Source organism: Folsomia candida, unplaced genomic scaffold (genome assembly GCF_002217175.1).
Source record: "Folsomia candida strain VU population unplaced genomic scaffold, ASM221717v1 Fcan01_Sc002, whole genome shotgun sequence".
Classification (NCBI taxonomy): Eukaryota; Metazoa; Arthropoda; class Collembola; order Entomobryomorpha; family Isotomidae; genus Folsomia; species Folsomia candida.
Window position 1 is genome coordinate 5523402 of NW_019091194.1, and position 23918 is coordinate 5547319.

Sequence of the window (23918 nt, forward strand, 5' to 3'; positions counted from 1 at the left end):
GAAAAGCCCGTCCAAGGACGGGTCCTAGAATGTATCTACATATATAAAGCGCCTTTCTTGTCGGTCAATTTTCTGACAAATAATTTTTGCAGAAGCGTTTGCAAGATTTCATATCCTCCCAGGGCAGGGGACGTGGACCCCCTTCTGCATGCTGCCCCACTGGCTTTCTTAATTTTATTAAGAAAGCACGGACGGTACATTTGTCTGAGCCACCGCTAGCTCAAATTAACTAAAATTATTGACCATCCGGGTCTAATTGCTTCGAAAATATTTCTTCGTAGACCACATTTTTAGTAAAAACTCTGTCTGAGCCCTCAATCAGTTTTCCTTGTTCTGGGCCGTCTATTATCTTAATTTTTGCATCTGCAAAGCGTCGCACTCTTGACAATGCAACATATAATTGTCCATGGCTAAAAACTGGCTCAGGTAGATATACTCCGACCTTGTCTAAAGTTTGCCCTTGAGACTTATTAATTGTCATTGCAAATGCCAATTTAATTGGGAACTGCCTTCTTCGTAAAACGAATGGCAAATCTGCATTTGCAGTGGACAAATCAATTCTTGGAATGAATACAATTTGTTGCTGTGCAGACCCTGTAAGCACTTTTGCAATTATTAAATTGGGCTTCAAGTCTTCAATAATTAGACGGGTGCCATTACATAGTCCTCGCTTGGTATTTAAATTTCTAAGGAGCATAATATTGCTGCCCTTTTTAAGATTTAACTTGTGAACAGGCATTCCAGATGGCGTTAAACCGTTTAGGAATTCAACAGGATAATGTTGTTTATCCTCTGCATTTTCATCATCCACAGAATCAGTACTGAAATAAGTTACCGAATTTCCTTCAAGAATATTTAAAATTTCTTCATTTATTTTGTCAACGTCCGTGTTTTTTGGACACAAAATTGCCATTTTTGAAAAGTTGGCAACATTGGCAACAGTAAGACGTTCTCCGTATATTTCAGAAATTATTGACTCCCGACAAATAAGTTGTTCTGGGATTTCAATTGTATCCTTAGGGAGGCCAAGAGGAGTTTCTAATGTGCCATCTCCCAATTTTAGTAGCCAATCACTATAGCTTTTGTCTACAGACCTAACATTACTAAGTAAGTGTAGAATTTTGACTCTTCGCCATAAGCTGTTAAATTTCAAACTCGCTTCTACAATGGCAGATCTACTTGCATGGGGAACTACAGGTAAAGTTTGTCTAAAGTCACCTCCTAATAAGAGAACTTTACCACCAAGTGGCTTTTGATTATTCATGACTTCTTTGAGAAATCTGTCTACTGCTACTAATGCAAAACTTGGGGCCATTGTAGCTTCATCCCAGATAAGCAATTTTGCTTGTCGAAATAACTCAGCATCTGCTGATTTAGATCGAATTGGCGATGTTGTTGTGTCATCTATAGGTATGCGGAATTTAAACTGCGAATGGTAAGTTCGTCCACCATCAAGCAAATTGGCTGCAATTCCGGTTGATGCCATAGGTAATGCAATATTTCCTTCGCCACGCACTGTCGAAAGTATGGTCTTGTAGACATGTGTTTTCCCGCTTCCACCAACTCCATCCATAAAGAATATTCTGTGCGGAAGGTTGTCATTTTCGGCAGCATTTAATACTGTATCGAAAGCATTTCGTTGTTCACAGTTAAGAGTATCTTGCAATGCGTCACCTTTTTGTTTCTCTGCAAGTACATCAAAATATTCTTCTGAAGCCGCACGCATGTTAGCTGGTGGAGAGGGCAAGCCAAAGTCTTCGCATTTCTTGTAGTTCAAGATTAGAATTGCTTGAATTTCTACTAAAGCAAGATTTGTGCAATGTGGACAATTCTGTGTGTGATTATGCCTTTGATTTCGTGCAAAATCTTCATATAAATCGGATTTGTATTTTTCAAACAGTTCCAAAGCGTTAGGAGGAACTGCAAACACGCATATATATGCAAATAAGTCTCTCATTTGCCGAGGCATTTTCCAAATTGCAGCATCAGTTAATGCCAAGTCCCAAGTAGCATCATCACTAAATATGCCATATTTTTGGGCAGCTTCTTTAAATGTTGGATAGATTATGTTATCCACGGTTCTAAGGTCTTCAAAGGAAGTAGCCCCTCGCTTATGGAGCAACAATAGTCTTAAGCAATATTTTTCTGCGTCGGTAGATAAATTAACAGGGTACATTCTACCGATTGTATTATTTGTGTTTTTCTTACGTGGTGTCCAGACTCCACTTACTTTGTTAAAAACATAATGCTCGGGTATATCGGCATATAAATGAGGCCTTGCATCTTCATCTGTATCGTTTAATTTGAACCAAGACGTAAGCATTGTTTCTTTTGTTGCGGCTCTTTCAGCGGCAGCTTCCACATTATTTGCTTTGAAATACACATTTTGTTCATTCGGAAGATGTACGGGCAGTCTATAAATTGTATGTGACTGCTCATGCATAGAATTCCCAAAAAGTCGCCAAGCAGCTTCTGGAGCACTTACGTACCTTGAGTCCATAAAAGTTTTAATTTCATCATGATTAACGACGTCTTGTTCAGAGATAGCAATATTTGCACAGTCATGTCCTTTATACACGTATTTGAAAAGGTACTTGACACTTTTTACAGATGCACAGCTTTCTACATTAATGTGACAATTATATTTCAAGCTCATGTATGGATTATAGGGGACAATCCAGGAATTGTCAATCTGTCTGCCATTTACATCAGTTTGGCCAGAATTTCGTCTACGATATTTTGGATAACCATCGCAGTTTACCAAAGTTTCATTTTGAAAAGGCTTTGGAAATTCTTTTGTACATTTCCCGTCAGGTCCCGTACATGGTGAGTTTATATTTGCAGCACCACAGGGGCCATGTACCATATGCTTTGTTACAATTGCATGTAATCGAGGATAGTCATTAATATCTGGGATTTCAGCGGATATAAGCTGATTAAGTTTTTCGGCATCCACAGGGCCGTCATTTTTAACCATTAAAAGAATGTGGGCATGCGGAAGACCCCTCTTTTGAAATTCAATTACATGAACCTTTGCTGTTAAAATTCCAAGTATATGTTTCTTGGAAATATCGTCCAATAATTCTCTTAGCTTTAGGTTAAACACTCGTGCTATTAAATCGGGCCTAAATTCAGCTTTTTGGCCATATTGAAGGTTATCTGTTATTTCGGGCCATTTTGGATTGCATGTCATAGTTACAAAAAAGTCGGGCTTTCCAAATTTCCTGACAATTGCCATAGCATCTTGGTAATTTTGTGCCATATTTCTTGGGCTTCCGATGAAAGAAGAAGGTAATATTACCGCTCTTCCAGGTATTAGCCCTTGTTCGTTGGCCGCAGTTTGTATATAATCCATTAGGCCAGCATATTGTTCAGCCCGTAAAGTACCCTGGTTTTGTCGGCAGAAATTTAATCTATTTGCTTCAGTTTTTACGTAGGCATCTACAAAGTATTGCTGAGTCAGCTTTCCTGCACACAGAAATGGATTAAGCTCGTCACGAATTGATAGACGGTGCCCATAATACTGCATTTGAGTAATCCTTGTTCTTGGATTAGCAGTAGCTCTACTCAAATTTGCCAATGATGGAGGCCGATTTAGTTTAAGGTCAATTCCCCAACTTTGATCTCCATGTGGAAATAACAGCGGATATACCATTGGTTCCAAATTGGGATCCAAAATACTAATTCTTTCCGTCCTCTTAGGATTTGAATCGTTTTCATTTGGTCTACAATGGATGAGAATGTCTCTTTCAAGTGGAGGTTCACCATCAGCATTTTGGAAAATTATTGCAACTTCATTTACTCGTGGTGCATTATAGCGTCTTTGGTCAGAATTGCGATCTTGAACAATTGCCATAGATACTGTTGCTGGTTCTACTCCATGAAGAATAGCTTCTGCTAAGCATTCTTTTTCAACCTCATGAAGCATTTTAAACGCTTTAGCGAAAGGATTATTTTGAGCCATGAATGAACTCAACTCGCGCATAATTTCTACATTGCAATGTGCATTCTCCCGGATCATCATTCTCTGATCACATGCCTCACCGGGGTCAAGAATATAAAGTTGGGCAAATTTTCTTTGGCCACCATTTGTTGGATGAAGAGATCCAGTTCTGTGGTAGATTTGACCATTAATTCGAAAACAATAAGGTCCATATCCAGGCGGTGGGGAGATATTTGCCCCCATTGATGCAAAAGCCAAGGCGCTGTTAATTGAGCGAATGTTCTCAAAAAATTATTATAGTATTCATGCTCTTTTTTCATTAATTTTTCTATGGGCGGAGCTAATTTAATGGGAGGAAGAACAACCTTCCCCTTCTGACAGCATTGTGTAAATTTTTTGTCTTGTGGTCGTTCCTTTAAAAAATGTTTTGCCCCACAAAAAGGCATAAAATATTAAATTCGCCGCAGTTATGCAGCTGTATGTCGGTCTCATTGAATCTATTTATCGATGCCGCATGGGTGGTCTGATTTAAAGTTATAAGCCTTGTCGCGGCTCTTGAGGTTGTCGCTGCTGCTACATTTGCACGTCTTTGGCCAGGGAGTTGAGAGGTTGGCATATTTGCAATTCTTTTTCTTTTGTTCTTTGCGTTCCGTTGCAGTTCAAGGGAACGTTGATCTTCCGAGAGACTGGCAACTCGGTTTCGTTCATTTTCTGCATTTCTTGTTCGTTCCAGGGAACGCTGTTCTTCAGAAAGATTTGCCACTCGATTTCGTTCATTTGCTGTATTCCTTGCTCGTTCAATAGACAGCTGTTCTTCAGAGAGATTTGCAACTCGATTTCGTTCATTTGCTGTATTCCTTGCTCGTTCAACAGACAGCTGTTCTTCAGAGAGATTTGCAACTCGATTTCGTTCATTTGCTGTATTCCTTGCTCGTTCAATAGACCGCTGTTCCTCAGAGAGATTTGCAACTCGATTTCGTTCGTTTGCTGCGTTCCTTGCTCGTTCAATTGAAAGCTGTTCGGCAGAAAGGTTGGCACGACGCTGGCGCTTGTTTGCAACATACCGTCTTATTGCCTCAGCACTTTCCTCTCCGGGTTTTTGTCTTTTTGGTGACATTATTTCGCTAGGTATAATTTGTAGCGGTTCTCTGCAATTTATTAATGCACGCTGCAATTATTTGCGTTACCTTATTACTTATTTCGGCACCCTGTTACTTATTACGATAGGCTAAAATTTATGGCGGCACCCTATCACGCGCTTTGGCCTTCAATACGGCACTTTGGCTTTTAATACGGCACTTTGACCCTTAATACGGCACTTTGGCCTTTAATACGGCACTTTGGCCTTTAATACGGCACTTTGGCCTTTCATACGGCACTTTGGCCTTTAATACGGCACTTTGGCCTTTAATACGGCACTTTGGCCTTTATCCGCGTATTACCCCGAAGGATAATGTGTTTCTATATTGTGGTATTGTATATAGAATATGTAAATATGTGTATTTATGTATACATGCATGTAATATGTAATTGTATTTATGTGTGTAATATGTGTGTGTAATATGTGTGTAATATGTGTGTAATATGAATGTACAATGTGTACGTATAATATTTAGTTGGGTGGTTTAAGTGGGAGGAGGAGGTGGGCGTGAAACTTGGAGGATTTTGGGGAGAAATGTGTGTTGTCGGTCTGTTCATCAGATCCGACTGATCGATAGAAATATCGCGGCGTAAAGCAAAGTCTGTCGAAGGACAGGTTCTAGCCTCTCACGGGTACGGGTGTGCTCAAAAGTAATGGTCAGTACAATTTAATTTTCCGCCGCTGCGGTGCATAACAATTAAATTTTCAGCCAAATAATGGTTTATTGAGTTGATCATATTTCCCGCAATTAACAATTTACAGATATGAATCACACCCAAGTTTAAGACATTTGTGAAAGATTAATCCTGCTTGTCCTCATTGTCCTCATTGTTCGGTTTATCGCCATCAACCTCTGAACTTTCCTCTGTCGCAGTTTTCTCGACAAAATCCCCATGAGTATCTAAAACGAAAATCAACGTTATTCCATCTCACAACATGAAAAATTAAGAATCTTATATTTTACAAAGTGACGGGCATGTAACTCACCAACAATTCCGCTTTGCTTGAAATTATCCGCCCCTTTTGAATTCCTCTCGGCATTTTTCTTGCTTAAAATTAAGCTTAATTCCAGATAGTCAGCCTCCAACCGGGCAATCTTCGAATCTTTTTCTTCGTTTTCTTTCTTCTGGGCATGCAATCTTTTCGCCAGTGCTTGCTTTACGATTAAGTCCTGATTTTCTTTGGCCGCCTGATTCACACATCGGCACGATTGGCAATAAATATGATCCCCTGCATGTGAGTTTAAATCAAAATATTTTGTAATGCTAATTTACTAAAAAGTCAATCAAAATAGCAATCAAATTAGCCTTACGAAAGATGAAAGACTTGCAGTTCCTGCAACGCCCCCATCCGTTCATATCGAACTCGCTTTCATCAGGTCCAAATCGCATGGGAATTTTGGCACCGCAGATAGTTATTGGACATTTGGCTGAAAATAAAAAAAATCATCACTTAAATATTATTTCGATAAATAATTTACACAATTTAAAAAAATGTCTTACCTAGCATTGTAGTTGCAAGTCCCTTAATGACATACCCACACGACGTACAGAATCGATCTGTTCCAGTCACCTTTATTTGACCATCGAACCGCGTTGTCCATCCTCCTCCCCCGCGCGCACCACCCCTTTTGTCTTGTCCTCCTCTTCCGTACATTGCCAAATAAGAACAATAAGTTTATATTTCTACCTTGAACCACTAAAAATGCGAAGGAACGATTGTTGTGTGTCGTTCTGATGGTAATCTAAAAAAACACTCTTGCCTCGCAACCAATATTTGATTGAGCATGCGGAAGAGGGAGCAGGCAGTAGGAAAGGAATATGGAATGGAGTAGACTGCGGATATGTTTTTATCCTACCCTACTCGTGTTGAGCTACATGAGTAGGGATCCATAAAAACATATGTAACCGGACTCTGATTATTAGCCACAGCCAGCCAGCCAGCCAGCGACTTAACACTAACGCTTTATTATTATGGATTTGTAGCACTTTTATGATATCCATGCATATTTCTGCGTGTAATATGAATTATTAAATAATTTCCTTAACATCTTGAGGTATGCTTATTCCATACAATATGCAATTTTGTTATCATTTTGACATGAAGATTGTCATTATCAATTTAAAATAACATTAGTCAACTCGAAATGCACATTCATAAACTGGAATGAAATTTAGTATTTCACACGGAACATTAGCAAACATATGTATATATTACTTTAAATGCTTATCGTCAAAGGTATACGCATTAATCCTTGACCTTGTAATTTATTTCCCCTATTCATGGAAATGTGACTAGGAGGGATATAGTGTAATTTGACACAGTCAATAAAAATGTAGAAATATACGGAAACTTTATAGCTTTCAACATACCAAATCTGATTCCAAATTCATGAAAGCTTTTAATTTCTCTCCTGGCAATTTTACCAGCGTTGAACGGTTTCTTGTTTCTTAACCGTCGCAAAATTAATTGTGACATTTTGTACTCTGTCGCAGTAGGCAGAAGTGACACAATTGAAACTACAGAAGAATTGAATATTACCATTGGGAAGAATAAAAAGACGTGGAATGGTAACTTTACATAAAATCGAATCACTCCAAAATAGCCAATTATCTGGAGAATCATCATGTAACTGATGACGAATGAAGTTTTTACAATGGAAAGTGAAGCGTTTATGTAAGCGTTGAGAATCTGAAGTAGTCGGAACTCTCGAATTAGACTGGATTTTGATAAGTTTGATTTCCTAAAAGAAAAGAAAAACATATTTTTTACTCCATTAATGTTAAAACGTAAGGCACCAATATATTAATATTTATCTATGGATTGGTTATAAATACATATTTTCGTACAGCAAAATGCGCATGTAGTTAGAGGACACTAAAACATTTTGCAATCGCAAAAGCAGGTCCCAAAACAATCTCGCAAGACTTTCCAGCTCAAAGTAAACTTCGATCAGAATAAAAATCATGAGAAGCCAATTGGATTCGTAACTTTCTGGAACGTACAACATGTAACGCTTTTGGCCAAACCAAGCAACAACGGAGCAAGACAATCCTCCAAAAATGAAAATAAATAAAATTAAATACGTCGCATTCTCTAAAAGTTTGCTTGGATTTCCAGCGACAGGAGCTACATTAAAGGGAAACAAATTTTATGTAGGGTAAATCAAGTAACAAGAACATGAGCATTAAGAAATAGTTGATTGTACATTTACTAATTTTCGTGTCGAATACAACTAATTGTCCAAAAATCCATGATATTTCATTTCTCTTGTTCCATAAATTTGTAAAGGTAAGAAAGGCCCAAATGTCAGTCATAAACCAAATAAATGTCAACATGTTTCCGAATACGTTAAGGGCTGGACTCCAAATTAAATTGTACCCTAGTAGCACCCCGTTAAGAAGTATATGAATTGGGTGGATAATACATTGAATTTTAAAAGCAATCACCGATCTGGACTTGTCTTTGAAAGGGTAAAAAGCTTTTGGTTTTTGTTTCCAGTGGAATGGAATCAAGCAAATCTTTGATAGAATTTGTATTGAAAAGCCAAAGTTTTTTATAAAGTTGGCTGTAATCATTCTAAAGGTCGTGTATTAATGATGTAAAATGAAACTATGCATACATATATATATATATATATATATATTGAAAAAAAATTCGAAGAATTTTAGTTGGTCTTTAGAGTTCAAAAACTTAAACTATGATCTTGTACTACTATTCTGTCTATAACCTATTATTTAGCTACTAGTGCAAAAATATGTGTAACGTTTTAATTCAGTTTGCTTTATTGGCATAATTGAGTCCAATCAAGTTGGCTATTTATCAAATTTAAGTAAATTGCCTGTCGGTAAATTAATTGCTCGTAAGCGAATTAATCAGCGAATCGATTAAGAACACATCAATTTTACTAACTTTATTATGTGTGCGTATAAAATATGTATGTATGTATGTACCATAGTACACTTACGTCCGATAAGATCTTGCATTTTTTCTAACTTTGTTAGAAAAAATAAAATAACACGTCACGGGAACTTGAGACTTTATGGGAACTATTGTAAGTAGGTGTATAATGTAGATAGAAAGATAAAGCTCATTAAAATAGGTACAACCTTCATCGACGTTATTCCAGCAGATTCTCTTTATATTCATAATTATATAGTTGGATATATTTCCATACCTAAAACGTCAAGGATTACAAGAACCTCGGTTCTCCATGGCTTGCAAAAGTACCTTATCATCTCCTGTGCACTATCAACGAACATTCAGTTTAATATTGTAGGTTCATTCGACATGTTCAAAAGAAAAATGATTTTAATATTTGTACTTTTATCTGCGGCACTACTCCAGCATCAGGTAAATGCACAAGGACTTCAGGGGAACAACGGGTATTCGATACAAATTAAATATTGCCATCAATCATGTCGAGGTTAGTCAGCCATTTATATTAACTCAAATATACATTCTTTAAAAATTCTCCCATTTCTACATCTAGGTTTCGGCTGCCAGTGCTATGCATCTTCTCGTTGTGACAACTTTCGCCGTACATCTGGGCAGGACTCACACCTCCTCATTTTGTCGGATCAATCCCGTTTTTGCAGAGAGCTCGGATATTGCGATTACGCAGGTAGTTGCAGTCCAAAGGTTGATAGTGATGGTGGACAAATGATGAGACGAGACCCAAATATGGAAGCAATGAACAATTGTAACAAAAATACAAACATTGATTGTATTCCAATGGTCCCCTCGCCGAACAACAATAATAACATGAGGAAGATCCCATGCAATCGAAATCCATACTGTCAACAAGGTCAGTGTCTTCCGGACGGAAACTGTTCCAGGTTTAAAACCTTCCGAGACAAGGAGGACAAATGCGATCTTTGTGTCCGGACAATGGGAGGAATGTGCAACGAAGAGGGAGGAGTGTGTGTCGTCAAAAAAAGTGGATCAATGATGATGATTTAAACAATTTATGGAACAAAATGGCGATAATAAGTAAAATAATTTGTTTGCTCGCTCTATTTGTAATAAAAACGTACAAAAGTTGAATTGCATACATCACAAAAAGTTGCTCCTCACTTCTCAGTCAATAATGTTTTGGATTAAAGGAAATGAGAGCATGTACATGTATGAAAATAAAGACAGTTTCTTAATCAGTGCATGTACATATTTAGCGACAATGTTGTGAACCTGTTTGTTTAAGTTGTTGGCACGCAAGTACATACTCGTATGCAGATGTATTTAGATATATATATACATAGATTACGAAGGTTTATATTCGTTTCTATACATCAATTGGTTGGTTTAATGGTATGTGGGAGTGTGTAGGAATGTACACTTGAAACAGGAGTACTGCATTTCCTATACCAAGAATTTGTACTTCACTTACCTGGACAAGTGAATTAATTAATTTTACTAATGAGTAGAATAACGTGCTTTACTTTAATCATACCGATCAGCCCATGACACAAGGCAACGGAGCGTTGTCAGTCTTCATGAAATTTATCCTGGTGGGAATCTCATGGGTGTGAGCGAGTAATTCACTATCGTGTGAAATAAAAATATTAGCGAACATTTTAACAAATGACGCATGAAAAGAGCCCGAGCGTTACAATATGGATACATAAAATACGTAACAACTAACCCGAAGTTATTCTAATGCTTACTAAACTTGTGTAAAATGTAAGTATGTATACAGAGTGTAATTCCAATACAATTATTGCATATTTTTTAAATGCAAATACACTAAATAAATGTAATTATTGTCTTATGGGGCAACCAAGGCACAACAGTTACAGTTACCTGCTAGATAATTATCTAAGTTACTTTGATTATCAATTATCAGTGTTACATATTCATGCATATCTAAATGATTCCATGAGGAAAACAAATCAGCGAGTAGAAGGAATCTTGCTAAACGTGTTATGAATATATACAGATCTGTATAATAAATATGTATGTACATATATTAAATATATCAAATAGTTGCTCGTGGCCTCAAAGGGAATATCTACATTGTTAATGTCTTGTAAATTACAAGTTGTAATTTAATGAATGAAGCTGTCCGGTGACTTTATTTAGACGTTTTTTCACGTGGAAGTGGAAGTATAAAATGCTTCTGGAATTTGGCATGTCTTATTTCTTACATTATTTCAGGATGCATCACGAGTTCCAAGTATTGCTATTAAGAATTCCAAGTATTGCTAGTATTTATTGTTATCATGACCAAATAAAATGAGAAATACTTGTCAATGAAAATTGGTATTTTTTTGCTTAATGAAGGTGTTGCATTTTTATAATGACTTTTGTCTTCTTTTAGCATACACATATAATTGACTTACTTGTTCTGATATTTCATCAGTTCTGGTGTCCATTGCAAAGTGAATCAATTTTTCATGCTGGACAAGTCCACATAAACTTTACATTTTGAAAACTATGGCGAGATTAGAACCTTTAAAAGCGGTGATTTTCATACTCGTGTGTTTGAGTGTTACCACAGAGTTGGCAGGTTAGCAAATTTAAAGATAGCATGCTCTTATTATGGAGATTAATTGTTAACAAACCGATAAGCTCTTGCTGTATGTAAAAAATTGATTTCCAGGAGTACGATATGATTTGCGTCGAAGAGGTGGTGGTCTTGATCGGATATCAGGAAGACAGGATGATAATTTCATTCAGATAAGAAACTGTCCAACCTACTGTAGTGGATTTGGTTGGTGTGATGCAGAGGGGGTGTGCCATGTACGAAAGGGGAATAGAAATCAAAACCTGATTGTACGGACATCCATTCAAAGGCAACAAAATGACGTGAGGACTGTCGTTAGTAGTGTGGATACGACACCTTTACAAAGGCAATTGCCAGAACCAGAATTATCCACACAAAGTCGGATAGTGACCAGGACAATTCAGTCAGAAATTGGACCTTCCCGGACAAGACAAGAGTCTGGTCAACCCATCGTGCCACCCACTCCTTCCCCTGCAACACCACCGCCAGACTATAAAAACCTCCCCCACCTTTGCAGAGGTCCTGATTTTCAATGCATGGACTTTGTTCTGCCTCAAGCCAGCAAGTCATGTGGGGGTGTAACATGTCAAGTTTGCAACTATAAAGGTCAATGTGTAAGAAGCGAAGAGGATGAGTTAGCTGAATTCTGTAACCAATGTAAAACTGAAAAGAGTGGGTGGTGCAATAAAGACAGGCAGTGTGTAATGAAGAAGAAATGGTCAAAGTCTCAGTAGATAGTCATACTTAAGATTAGTAAGTATGCCATTGTATGATAATAAGTGTGTACGTGGAAATGGAATGGAGTAAATAAATTGTGCATTGCTAGCTAATTGATGCTATAAATAAGTAGTTAATTATCTGTACAATATGTACATAATATGTAGTATTAATTCAATTAAAATGTATGGTTTACTTGAATTTGAGTACTCCTAAACTCGTGTAACGGAATAAAGGTTGATAATCCCATTGATTAATTTCTTCAATGGTTTTCATTTACTAGGAATTGAACAATTCAGGTTTTTATGCTTATTTCGTAGTAAAGAATTTGATATACATATTTTTTTATGGGATGAACTTCATGTTTTTTTTAGTTTTGTATCATGGATCTTCATGTGCATTAACTTTATTGCTTATTTCATACGTTTAGTATATGTACATATTTATGTACATATGTAGTCTAACATGTGAGTCACATTTATGAATGAATATATTTTGAAGATACATAAAAAACCATCAGTAACATTAAAAAAACAAAGGCGTGACTTGAATAAATTTGAATGATTATGCATGCTTGCAACTATAACGAATTTTGTGGTTATCATATGCATACTAATATATTTACGTATTTAGATATGTGCTCATGCATTGTATCCTTATGAATGCGTCAAGCACACTCTTTGCATGAATCTCATATCTGTGTCATGCAGTCTATACATACATTACAAATAATGTGTATGTAATTATTTTCGCCATTTGCAAAGTAACCCATTAAATATTTACTACATGAATGCTACATGAACAGTGTCTTCTATTTAGATTACGTAGAATCAGTCCCTGATTCCTAGTCAGTCTGGTTCAAGTGCCGGGGGATTGGAACTTAGTACCTGGGAAACGTCACCTAAAAGTTCCGATCCCCTGGACATTTTAGTTATGCAAGTTACAGGGAAACGGAACCCACTTGTCGCAGGATTTAGCGGGCTTCGATTCCCCGGTACCCTCTTACGCAAAAGTTACGATTCCCCGGAACCCAACATTTTTCTTTAATTTTTCATAAATTGGATATATTTCCAAGAAAAAATTTTATTGTCTCAAATTAACCTCCCACCAATGAAGAACATTGGATAAAAAAATTAGAATTTTTTATAGTGGCGTTTTTCCTAAAATCGCAAATATTTGACAAATTTTAGGAGCGGCAAGTCCAAAAAGGTACGGGGAATCGTCACCCAACAATTATTTTCTGGGAAAAATACAATTATTTTACAGTTATTGTTACAATTATTACGTTATAATTGTGTTACAATTATTTTTTTCTCAAAATAACGTAATAATTGTAACAATAACTGTAAAATAATTGTATTTTTCCCAGAAAATAATTGCTGGGTGACGATTCCCCGTACCTTTTTGGACTTGCCGCTCCTAAAATTTGTCAGATATTTGCGATTTTAGGAAAAACGCCACTATAAAAAATTCTAATTTTTTGATCCAATGTTCTTCATTGGTGGGAGGTTAATTTGAGACAATAAAATTTTTTATTGTCGTTAGAGCGTTACATGAGCTACAGCCATGTTTTTAAAATAATCAAGTGCAGCTATGTGGGATTACATTGTTCTGGGTTTTCATGTGCTTGAACTTATACTTCATATTAATACTTTTTACGTGGAAAGTTTTGAGTGCAATTTCTGAATTTCTGCCTACATGTACCTATGTTCATGCAATTGAATATGGGTTTAAAGGAAATCATGAATATGTAGTAAGACCCACTATATAAAGGTGAATAGAGTTGTACTGACAACTCATTCCTTAGATTTCAATTGTCTCGTTGACACCTCTCCCCAGAGTTGCATATTATTAAGGAAGGATTTTCTCGAGATTACTGTAATGGGAAATAGTGGTGCGAGAACATATGCATACATACTTTACACTCAAACCGTGATCCATCGGCACTATTAAAATAACTATATAATTATTTTCAGAGATGATCCGGACGCTAACATGCGACTACTACCATAGACCTTCCATCGCATGTACAAGTACGGACAGTGAGGAACCGGAAATGTCTGAAGTGATGAACACACTCCGGATCTTGTCCCACCCGTCTAGAAAGTCGATACAGCAATCTTATACTCGATGTACTAACTGTAACGGGGCTGTCATTGCACAACAACGGCCTCGAAATCGGGATGACATCCTTAGAAATTTGGGGAAATTGGTATGCTAAGGACGAGTCTAATAAGGAACATCAAATTATTGAGAAGTAGTAATAACAATTGTTTTCGTTTTTACAGGAACGGACATTACAGGCACGTGGGGAAGAATTGCCACCTTGGGTGCAAGCTTATAAGGAGGGGAATTCAGTCAAGGCTGCAAAATTGCTGCATCTCAGCTTTGTGTCAAGTAGGAGGAGTTTAAAACGTGCCGTTGTTCAAGAAGCAACATCAACTAGACCTAATTTGGAACAAAATGATGTTCAGACACAATTAGAGAATGACGACGAAGTTAATGTAATTTCAAACAAGAGGATACAACTAATATCTTAGGCTTATTAGGAATGATAAAGATTAGTAAAATGAAATTTTTTAATTGAACGTTCATTTAATTTTTATTCAGTAAAAAATAAAATTTACACAAATTATTATTCTTGCTGCGTGTATGCATAAATAATACATCATTTCGTTCACTTACGCGTTTGTAAACATTTCGATTTAAATTAGAGTAATTGGTTTAAGCGGGATTCATACATATTAGTATGTAAATATTTATAAGTAACAAACAAGTTTAAGAAAAGATTGCAACTGATAAAAAGATTTGCAAGAATAACATTCATTTAAATGAAAAACAAAATGACAAAATAAATACATACTTATTATAAGTAGAGAACTCGAGCGAAACAAAGATAACATTGAGTAAATTAGTACAACTTTTAATCAACACACACTGCTGCATCTTTTAACCACCTTGGATAATTTATTGGAGTTTGAATTAATTAATTTTCCTTTTGGGAGCACGTCGTTTGGCGGAAGCAGCAGCAGCCGGCGTTGTTTTTGAAGCCCTAGTAGTGGTGCCCCTTGGTCGTAGAACGCGAGTAGCTTGGACCTTAACTTTTTTAGAAGCTGATCGGAGAACTTTCTTTTCAGGACGTGGCGGTGGAATAGTTACAGGTTTTTTAATTTCAGTAGTCCAATCATTGACGACGTTTGGAAACATTGCAGCAATTTCCGCTGCTCTGGGGAAGATATGCAACTGTTGATCTGGATAATCGAAAGACTGATGTGGAACATCCAGATGGTAAAGTGTTTTGCAAATCTGTGGAGGTTCATGTTCGTCTTGGTGCAGAGGAAAGAATATTTCGTAAAATTTTGTATGTTTCTCCCAAAAGCTGGTAATGTCACTCAAGTACGTGCGGTAACTCTCTGTAGCTCCATATTTCCCGTAACCAGATGGCCATAATGTGAGAGATTGGAGCGATGGAAAATGTTTAGCATATGAAATAGCGTCCGGACCATATTCGCCGCGAAATGCGACAGTGACGAGAACTTTTTCATTAGTACCGACTCGATTATCGTTATCATCGTCATCCTCATCGTCGCCAGAACTTCCATATCCTAGATTCAATGTTTTGAGTTGAGGAAATATTGGAAGCTCTAAAACCATTGATCCCTGTGAACAATTGGGTAGAATGAACTGCAGAGATTTTAAAGAGTTTGAATGTTTTTGAAGGAGTTTTTGAAATGCAAGAACGTCAGCAGATTTCCAATGGATAAGTCGATTCAGTTCCAGCTTGCTCAAAGGTTTGTCCAATTTTTGGAGAAATTTGAGCCCCTCCGGATTTACATAATGGAATGAAACTTGCTCGAGGTTCGGAAATGAGTCAGCCTGTTGAATGAAACTCAAAGACAGGGGAGATCTGCATCTAAGATGAAGAGCTCGAACCCTATTCACGGCATTAGCCAATGGCCTCAACCAAGTCATTGTGGAGCAGTCTTTGGCATGATATCCTTCAACGTTGAAAGCTCCCATGGACAGCGTAAATTCTTGCAACATTTTGAATGAGATTGTTGTAGGAAATTCTAATTCTCCATTCTCAGATAAAGCTTTTAATGCCCATCCTCCAGCTAGCTCAAAATTTTGAATTGTTCCTAAAGGTAGGTTTTTCATAACTTTAACGAGAATTTCATGATCGAATATTGATTCCAACTCTCCACTAAGAGTTAGCTGTTTCACCACGTCTGTTTTTTCGCCCAAAAACCAGTCTAAATCGGCAATCAGTTTGGCTCCAGGTCTTCCTGGAGTAGCGTCCACTTTATACTCATCTGCTCTAGTTGTTCCAAGCGCAGGAAGATTAATTTCCCAATTGGGGAGTGGATTTTTCTTCATTTCGTTAACATATCGAAAAAGTTTCATGGATTCGTTTGTTGCGCTGTAGCCAGGACCAAATCCAAACTTTACGACTGCCTTCTTTTTTATGATCTTGAGAGACTCGTCGTTCCATAGTTTCGACACGAATCGGACGGTCTTCAGATCACCAAAAGGTAGGTAGGAGAGAATGTGGGATAAAACCTGGAACAAGTCGATATTGTAGAATTAGCACATAAATAATATGTACATATACATGTGTATTATAATCACAACTAAAAAGGTTTATTGTTGAGGAACAAGTCACTTAATTTATATATAGATTTGAACTTACAAGATCATTATGCAAAGGAACAGAATTCCCATTGTACACAGCCTTGAAATTTCTTTTCTTGCTCACAATAGCTAATCTTTTCTTATCTTCTTCAAGCCTCTCCATCACGATCCTGTTACGACGAATTTCAGACTCGAGGAATGCTGCAGGATCCAATTCCCTTTCCTGAAATAATTAAGCATGGGAATAAAACATTACAAATTTTTAATACAATTACAATTACAGACTGTAATTTAGTTAAGAATTGTAAGAATCAGCATTAGTATACATAAACAGAATACAAAAATAACTAAATAATAATAATGCAAATTTTACCTTGAACAAGAAAACTTCATCATATCGCTCATCTTTACCCTCATCTTTTGTATCCTTCTTCTTTTTTTCAGCATCTTTATCACGTTTCGACCCTCTCGTATTAACCTTATGCCCCTCCAGTTTCTTTCCAAATGATAAACTGTCCCCCAATTTCAAAACTGTCTTCTTATTTATCTTGACATCATTGATAAAAATTTCTCCCTGAAAACCAGTCAAAATAAGTACATGGTTTATATTTTCTGTCCAACTGTCGCACTTACGTTCAAAGGGCTGACCCAGTACTGATTTTTGACACAATAAATTTCGCACATGTTGTTGATGTTTTCCTTTTTGGATTTCTTACTTGTCCCCTGTTCCTCATCATGTCCTGGTCGTGTCCAGAAGATGAATTCACCTTGTTCCTCACGACTAGTGAATGTGTCGCCGATTGTGTACTAAAAAAAATAATAATTAGAAATATTTAAAGATTAAGTTACCGATTTATAAGTTACCAACTATCCATCAAATTCTATCCCATAAAAAATTAAACTGTGTACTTTTTGATCTTCCACGTTGGGCAGGATGGCGAATCGCTTATAAATTAAGTCGCCCAACTGGCGTAAATACATTCTTTCACGGGCACCACGCCCACAACACCAACATCCTCGTCCCCGAATGTACCTCGTCAGCAGCTCTCTGTCCTGACTCATGACTTGATTTATGATTTACTTGTGATTTAATTTTTTTTAAATATTTATTTGTTATTATTTTTGATGCTACAACGAAGCAAACAAATGTCAGCGTAGAGAACACACCATCTTTACCGGAATAGCGTGTTGAGTGATGCTCATGCTCAACCCAGAAGCAAAAAAGTTGAGATTTTGCCATGGAAAAATTTCATATGAATCCATCAGATTTATAAACTTGGTTCGTATGTATTTACCATAGACGGTACATATTTACATGAATAATTAAGTCAATTAATAATTAAGTTATTAATTTATAGTCTATTAATGAAGTAAAAAAACATTTCAAATGGTTAAATATACATAGTAATTATCCCCAGGCATCTTTTCAACATTCCTCACTTTGTAGGTCTGAAACGGCGATAGGAGTACTTCGTTTTCGCTTGGATATTGAGAATGTGATTGCATTGGAATAAATTTGGTACGAACGCTTGATGAATTTACAATCACAAAAAACGTGGCCCCTGTAAACGCATTAGTTTGAAAATATTAGTATATCAGCTTTGTCTTAAACAATTATTATTAATTAATTAATTAATTATAATTAACATTATTGTTATTTAGTTGCACGTAAGGTCACCTTGTGTCCCTGCGAACATTTGAGCCATGCCAGATTCTACCGTTGTAGAGGTAAATTGCCCAAAGCCTAAAATTTGTCCAGGTTTAATTCTACGAGCAGGTACACCAGTACAACCTCGATACAAATTACTTGGTTCTGTGCTTGGCGTCTTGTGTTCCATGACGTAACGAATAAGCAGGAAAATGGAAAGGTTTGGAATTTTCTTCAAAGTTTTGCCACCACCACAGGAATTCCGACAATCTTGGTTTAAATGGTGGTATAAGCTTCCCAAAGTGTACAGAATAATGGCAATGTGGCATTCATCATAGAAATTACGTCCATCTTTCCTCTTGAGGGAGTTCTTATAGTGGTCAGGATTCGCAGTGAAATTTGCTTTGGCAGAATCCCAATGTAGTTTTAGATTTGAATTGTTTATCTGCAAATCGCTATGAAGAAGGGTTAGAATATCGCGAAATCTTCGAGGACAATCTCCATATTGAGAGACGAACGATGAAATATCAGATTTCGAGTAGAAAACTATGCCGTTAATGGACGATTGAATAAATCGAGCTTCTCGAGAGCTAGTCATGGTGGAAATGAAATCCACATGAATCAAAATCTATATACACAAATGTAATACTTATTTCAATATTCAGTCTTTTAATATATGAAGGTATTTCATTTCATTTATGTTGAATAATACAAGAAAGTAGCATTTTAAGGATACTATTAACGATGAGACCGGACAATTGGACCAGGCAAGATAAGGTTTATCAGAATCACATATTCGTTAACCAACTCATAAATAGTTGACAATAGCTGAATACAAAAACTGTTATAGGATATCTAAAGGTTGAATTGATAAACTATCTACATAATCAGAATGTGATACTACCAAACAATATTGTCCACATCATCATGTCCTATGTATTAATACCCAAATGTGAATTTTCATCAAATACCATTACCAGAATTATTTCATATGTTTTATTAAAGTCCTTTTTACATGTTGGTAATTAAGAACATTCATACTAACAAGTGACAATTCATAGCAACATTGTAAATAAGTATTTACATGCGTATGAACCGTTATGACGAATTCGTTATCTACTTAACTGCTGTAATCTCTTGATAGACGAAACCAGAGCAAATAGTGTATACACAACCTTTCACATTCCAATTATCAAAGTATCCTGTGAAAAGCACCCTTTAAACTTGGAGGATTTGAAGCATACCAAGCTGTCATAAACAGTAAGCATACATCAATAACCATAATCGTTTTGTTTTTAATATGCACATGTATTTAAATATACACAAATTTAGTTCCTAGTTGGGCTAAAGTCATGGATAAAGTTGGAGATTCAGCAAGTAATTCAGCACCCACTAGTTTCTGTATGTGGTAGAATATATTTTGTATGAATTGAATATAATTTATTGTGCTTTATATGTCAGATACTCGATCGAAAGGAGACGATCAAAAGATGACAGATCAAAAATCATCAGTAGCCATTAAAAGTGTCACCACTACCTCAAAGCAAAGCGCATCCGGAAGCAATACCATTACAATCACCACAACGACACGTACCATTACAGGAGTCAAACAAAGTTGTCAAACGCCACAAAATTTAGTGGAAAAAGTATCACATGCCGATGATACTGCAACAATGCCAGGTCCAACTAAATCCTTCGGTAATACTTGTAAACTTCGTCCATATTTGCGTTATGAGCTTCGAAAAGATCAAAACATTTCAATGCTGAATAGTACAAAGTATAAGAGAGCTGTCATTTGTGCACCATCTTGGATGCATTCAACTTGGAAAAACTTTCATCTTAAATCCAACCTCATACCCCACGATATAGGACTCCAAATTGTTGGTGCACTGCGTAGTGAAGGCGTCATAAATTGCACTCATTTCCTCGACAGTCTACCTAAAAATTCACTCATCAAGCTACAACTCTTCAGTAGAAATGAACAATACAATGTGACCGGTGCCATTAAGAGAGGATTGTACTCCGAAGGCATCCCCCAACAGGTCATCTTGTCCCTGAAGGATTTAGTGAGACAAACCATTATCGTCGGAGTGGGGCAAACAACTCACTATGGTGGTTACAAAACGACGAGCAGGCCACAAAACGGACGCGTGTATATTTGTGACTTGTCAGCGTTACAATTTCAGAATAAGCTTAATACAGGAAGACTTGTTTTGCTGTCCGAGCATGGGACTATAGCACAGGGTGTCTTAGATGAGGAAATTTTCGAAAATGTGGTCGGTCAGAAGAGATTAAGCCAAGATAAAATAAATTCTATTTTCCCCGGAAATGAAAGATATGTCCCGTGTCGTAGCAAAGTTTTTGGAGGTGTGTATTTTGACACGGTTGCATATAAACGCTTCGTGGCGACGGACGTAGTTTTGGCAGGATTAGCGCTGAATATGATAGCAGAGAAGGATAACGGTCAGGGTATAAATTTTAAATTTCTGAAATATGGAAGTGGATTTTTTGCAGGAGATTTTTCCGCAATAATTGAAAAGAATATATTGAACGGAGTTCTTGATGGGCTTGAATCTTTGTTTGGAAGATATGATGTCTCTTGTATTAAACAAGTTGAGCTCCCATTTTATGAAAATACAGAGAGAGGTAGAGTCAGTCAAATTCAGGAAACGTCAGGGCGTCCCATCGTATTTTCAATGGAGGATGCTCTGAGGCACTCAAAACCTGGGTTGGTAACTGCAACGACAAATTGTGGCGATCCTCACGCTGTGTTGGGCAATGAGATGGGGTATCAAAGCGTGGATGCTGCCATTGCAGAAAATCTGCAAGACAAAGGGAATCAGTTCTGCCCGTTGTTAAATGCGAATTTTAGACAATGCCATTTTGATGTAAAATGATCGATAAAGTGACACGTCTTACATAAATGTTTTAATAATTGACATACGTTTTGAGATAATTAATAAATAAATTGTTAAAAAATAAATTGAAGAATATTAATTAATACCATTTGCAATTTATATTTAGCATTATACGTACATCCGGAAACTCTCCGTTTTACACTTGTCATATTATATTGTATTTGTATATTACTCTAAAATTGTTCTCCATGTGCCGTACCGCAAAGCTCGAAAGAATACTAATAAATAGTTATTATGCTAATAAACAGTACAAACAATACATCCTGGAAACCACTGCTTATGAAATCATAACCCGAGCAATTAGTCACTGATTGTTGTTTGCTAGTCCATTTCCTCCATTTTATGTTATAAGAGGATTTAATATCTAGCTTATCTGCGTAATTTAATTTCCTTCAGGTCAACCATGTGAGTCATCAAAAACGATGAAGTAGTTATTGTTCGAAGGAAGTTTTGACACACATATGTACGTCATAAATATAACTAAATAATCGTGTTTATTGTTGTTTGTCAATCGTTAATGCAGTTATTGATATGCACATCTACGTCAATTGTTTAATTGCTTAGCCGTTTCGTGGAAATTGTGTCATGAATAGTAGTTAATCCACGTTGGTGGAATTCATATTTTAAATAATTATAAATTATTCCAGAAATATAAATGACTAATTGACTGTGACAATTTGTCATCACAGTCATCACATACTATAAATATTTAACATGAATAATGTGCAAATCTTTAAAATCATACAAAGTATTTCACTAATTACTGTACCAAACAGATTGCACATACATAAATGCCGACAGGGAAAGAGAACTTTGTAAAGAGCTTGTGATCTGTTCTGTATTATTCATCCTGTTCATTCATTACAATTATCATCGCTGTATGTTTAACCTCTGGAGATGAACGGATGCTCGCTGTTAAAGTTAATCTAAGATAAGCATTATCATGACTTTTTTTGTATCGGCTGGGTATCATATTTTTAACGTTATCATACCGAGTGGACATTGACTCCATTGTTTCCTGGAGGTGACTCAATGATAAGTGGTGGTGAATAAAATGCAAAGTTTCATCTCTCATTCCGCATAGTATTGCAATTGAGTAGTTGCGAATCATAATATCTCTAATTTTCGAAATATACTTCAAAAATGAGCCAGAAACCAAACTTCCCAATCTCCGCACCGGGTGCTAAGTCATCCAAAATTAGTTTCGTGGTATCCGCGAGGTAATTGAAATTAAGACTACATTTGAAGTATTTTAGTACCTAGACAAAATTCAAATTTTATACATTTATTCTAATTTTGCCAGGGATCTACCTATGCGAGATCGCGGCTGTGTGGGATCGACGGTGCAAGACCCGTATATCAAATGGACGCACAGAAGTAACACTGATTCCGACCCTAAAGTTTGGAATGATGGAGGATCTACAAAACATCGTGTGAATGAGCCAAACCCAGACTATTTCGACACCACTTTCAGCTATGACTGGATGCAAGGCATGGGACAAGTGTGGCGATTTGAAGTGCTAGACTTCGACGTGCTTAACAAGGATGACGCCATCGGATTTATTGAAGTCAACGTTGACGACTTTGTCGGAAATGGTGGAGAGTTCTACGCCAAGCTTGGAGGCCCACAAGGAGCTTTGCTGATTAGGACTGTAACTTTGATCAAATTCAAGTTGTCGGCGAGGTGAGTTGATGCACAATACTTTGAATAGGTATGCAATATTTTGGAGATATTTCAATAAATGTAACAAAAATGTAGGGACCTCATTAAACTTGACGCATTCGACGGTCTATCCGACCCGTACGTTGAATGCTACTGGACCGTTGGGAAGGGCGGACCGGAGACGAAATTTGCAACGACAAAAACAATCAAAAACGTGGAAAATTGTGAATGGGATGATGTCATCGAGTTTCCAATTTATTCGCCAGGAACAAATCAAGTAAGTAAATAAATAATTTGCAAAAAATATTGGTGCGGTATGGTGATGAAATTGGGAACAGACATTTACATCTTGCCTTATCTTGCTTATTTGGAAATGATGTATTGCATTCCAATCGTTATCTAGTGTTTGTCCAACTTATTACATATCGCCTAAAGTGTTTTGTTGCCTTTTTACTTTGCAGTTTTGGGTGTTTAAAGCCTTTGACAAAGATCCACTCCCAAAGGATGACTCAATTGGAGAGGCCTATATTTCTGTGGATGAGTTTGTGAGATCCAAAGGAATTTTTATTTGCGCCTTATCCGACACGAAAGGAAATGACTCAAAACTTTTGATTACCCCGATTGTTGCTTAATGTGAATATCTACTGATGTTTATTAACTAAATAAAATAACTATTTATATTTAACCTCACTGCGGTTGTATTTTGATTTATGCTTCCTAACCCTTATTTTAAATTTGTGATTATAAAATGATA

General features: G+C 36.6%; 9 protein-coding genes across 11 annotated transcripts; 5 read left to right on the forward strand and 4 right to left on the reverse strand.

Moving 5' to 3' along the window:
• Window positions 1-170: 170 nt before the first annotated feature.
• On the reverse strand, window positions 171-5005 carry LOC110843250. The gene is made up of 2 exons (XM_022089212.2): window positions 4521-5005; window positions 171-4205 (listed from the first exon to the last, which is right to left on the reverse strand). Exons 1-2 carry the CDS (start codon window positions 5003-5005, stop codon window positions 236-238), a joined length of 4455 nt encoding a protein of 1484 aa, XP_021944904.1. The 3' UTR covers window positions 171-235.
• Window positions 4849-6797, reverse strand: LOC110844540. The gene is made up of 4 exons (XM_022090762.2): window positions 6587-6797; window positions 6397-6513; window positions 6072-6314; window positions 4849-5985 (listed from the first exon to the last, which is right to left on the reverse strand). Exons 1-4 carry the CDS (start codon window positions 6738-6740, stop codon window positions 5885-5887), a joined length of 615 nt encoding a protein of 204 aa, XP_021946454.1. The 5' UTR covers window positions 6741-6797; the 3' UTR covers window positions 4849-5884.
• Window positions 6798-8813: 2016 nt separating this feature from the next.
• On the forward strand, window positions 8814-10148 carry LOC110844499. The gene is made up of 2 exons (XM_022090714.2): window positions 8814-9510; window positions 9577-10148. The coding sequence occupies exons 1-2, from the start codon at window positions 9375-9377 to the stop codon at window positions 10044-10046; spliced, it is 606 nt and encodes a 201-aa protein (XP_021946406.1). The 5' UTR covers window positions 8814-9374; the 3' UTR covers window positions 10047-10148.
• A 1304-nt stretch (window positions 10149-11452) lies between these two features.
• LOC110844789 lies at window positions 11453-12643 on the forward strand. Its single transcript, XM_022091077.2, has 2 exons — window positions 11453-11589; window positions 11683-12643. The coding sequence occupies exons 1-2, from the start codon at window positions 11517-11519 to the stop codon at window positions 12318-12320; spliced, it is 711 nt and encodes a 236-aa protein (XP_021946769.1). The 5' UTR covers window positions 11453-11516; the 3' UTR covers window positions 12321-12643.
• Window positions 12644-13131: 488 nt separating this feature from the next.
• LOC110844681 lies at window positions 13132-14938 on the forward strand. Its single transcript, XM_022090946.2, has 3 exons — window positions 13132-13297; window positions 14280-14515; window positions 14592-14938. The coding sequence occupies exons 1-3, from the start codon at window positions 13237-13239 to the stop codon at window positions 14841-14843; spliced, it is 549 nt and encodes a 182-aa protein (XP_021946638.1). The 5' UTR covers window positions 13132-13236; the 3' UTR covers window positions 14844-14938.
• On the reverse strand, window positions 14879-18105 carry LOC110844680. The gene is made up of 5 exons (XM_022090945.2): window positions 17845-18105; window positions 17569-17742; window positions 17309-17509; window positions 16994-17158; window positions 14879-16863 (listed from the first exon to the last, which is right to left on the reverse strand). Exons 1-5 carry the CDS (start codon window positions 17995-17997, stop codon window positions 15286-15288), a joined length of 2271 nt encoding a protein of 756 aa, XP_021946637.1. The 5' UTR covers window positions 17998-18105; the 3' UTR covers window positions 14879-15285.
• A 92-nt stretch (window positions 18106-18197) lies between these two features.
• On the reverse strand, window positions 18198-19281 carry LOC110844460 (erythroblast NAD(P)(+)--arginine ADP-ribosyltransferase). 2 transcript variants are annotated; one of them, XM_022090669.2, is made up of 3 exons: window positions 18743-19281; window positions 18614-18679; window positions 18198-18497 (listed from the first exon to the last, which is right to left on the reverse strand). In XM_022090669.2, exons 1-3 carry the CDS (start codon window positions 19179-19181, stop codon window positions 18319-18321), a joined length of 684 nt encoding a protein of 227 aa, XP_021946361.1. In that variant the 5' UTR covers window positions 19182-19281; the 3' UTR covers window positions 18198-18318. The 2 variants fall into 2 exon arrangements, with proteins under 2 accessions (XP_021946361.1, XP_021946360.1); XM_022090668.2 differs by having other exon boundaries at window positions 18614-19272.
• Window positions 19282-19537: 256 nt separating this feature from the next.
• On the forward strand, window positions 19538-21739 carry LOC110845343. 2 transcript variants are annotated; one of them, XM_035847829.1, is made up of 3 exons: window positions 19538-19843; window positions 19916-19984; window positions 20045-21739. In XM_035847829.1, the coding sequence occupies exons 2-3, from the start codon at window positions 19936-19938 to the stop codon at window positions 21478-21480; spliced, it is 1485 nt and encodes a 494-aa protein (XP_035703722.1). In that variant the 5' UTR covers window positions 19538-19843; window positions 19916-19935; the 3' UTR covers window positions 21481-21739. The 2 variants fall into 2 exon arrangements, with proteins under 2 accessions (XP_035703722.1, XP_035703723.1); XM_035847830.1 differs by having other exon boundaries at window positions 19539-19843; window positions 19916-19960.
• An 821-nt stretch (window positions 21740-22560) lies between these two features.
• On the forward strand, window positions 22561-23854 carry LOC110844478. Its single transcript, XM_022090690.2, has 4 exons — window positions 22561-22721; window positions 22805-23185; window positions 23261-23441; window positions 23626-23854. The coding sequence occupies exons 1-4, from the start codon at window positions 22645-22647 to the stop codon at window positions 23794-23796; spliced, it is 810 nt and encodes a 269-aa protein (XP_021946382.1). The 5' UTR covers window positions 22561-22644; the 3' UTR covers window positions 23797-23854.
• Window positions 23855-23918: the final 64 nt, after the last annotated feature.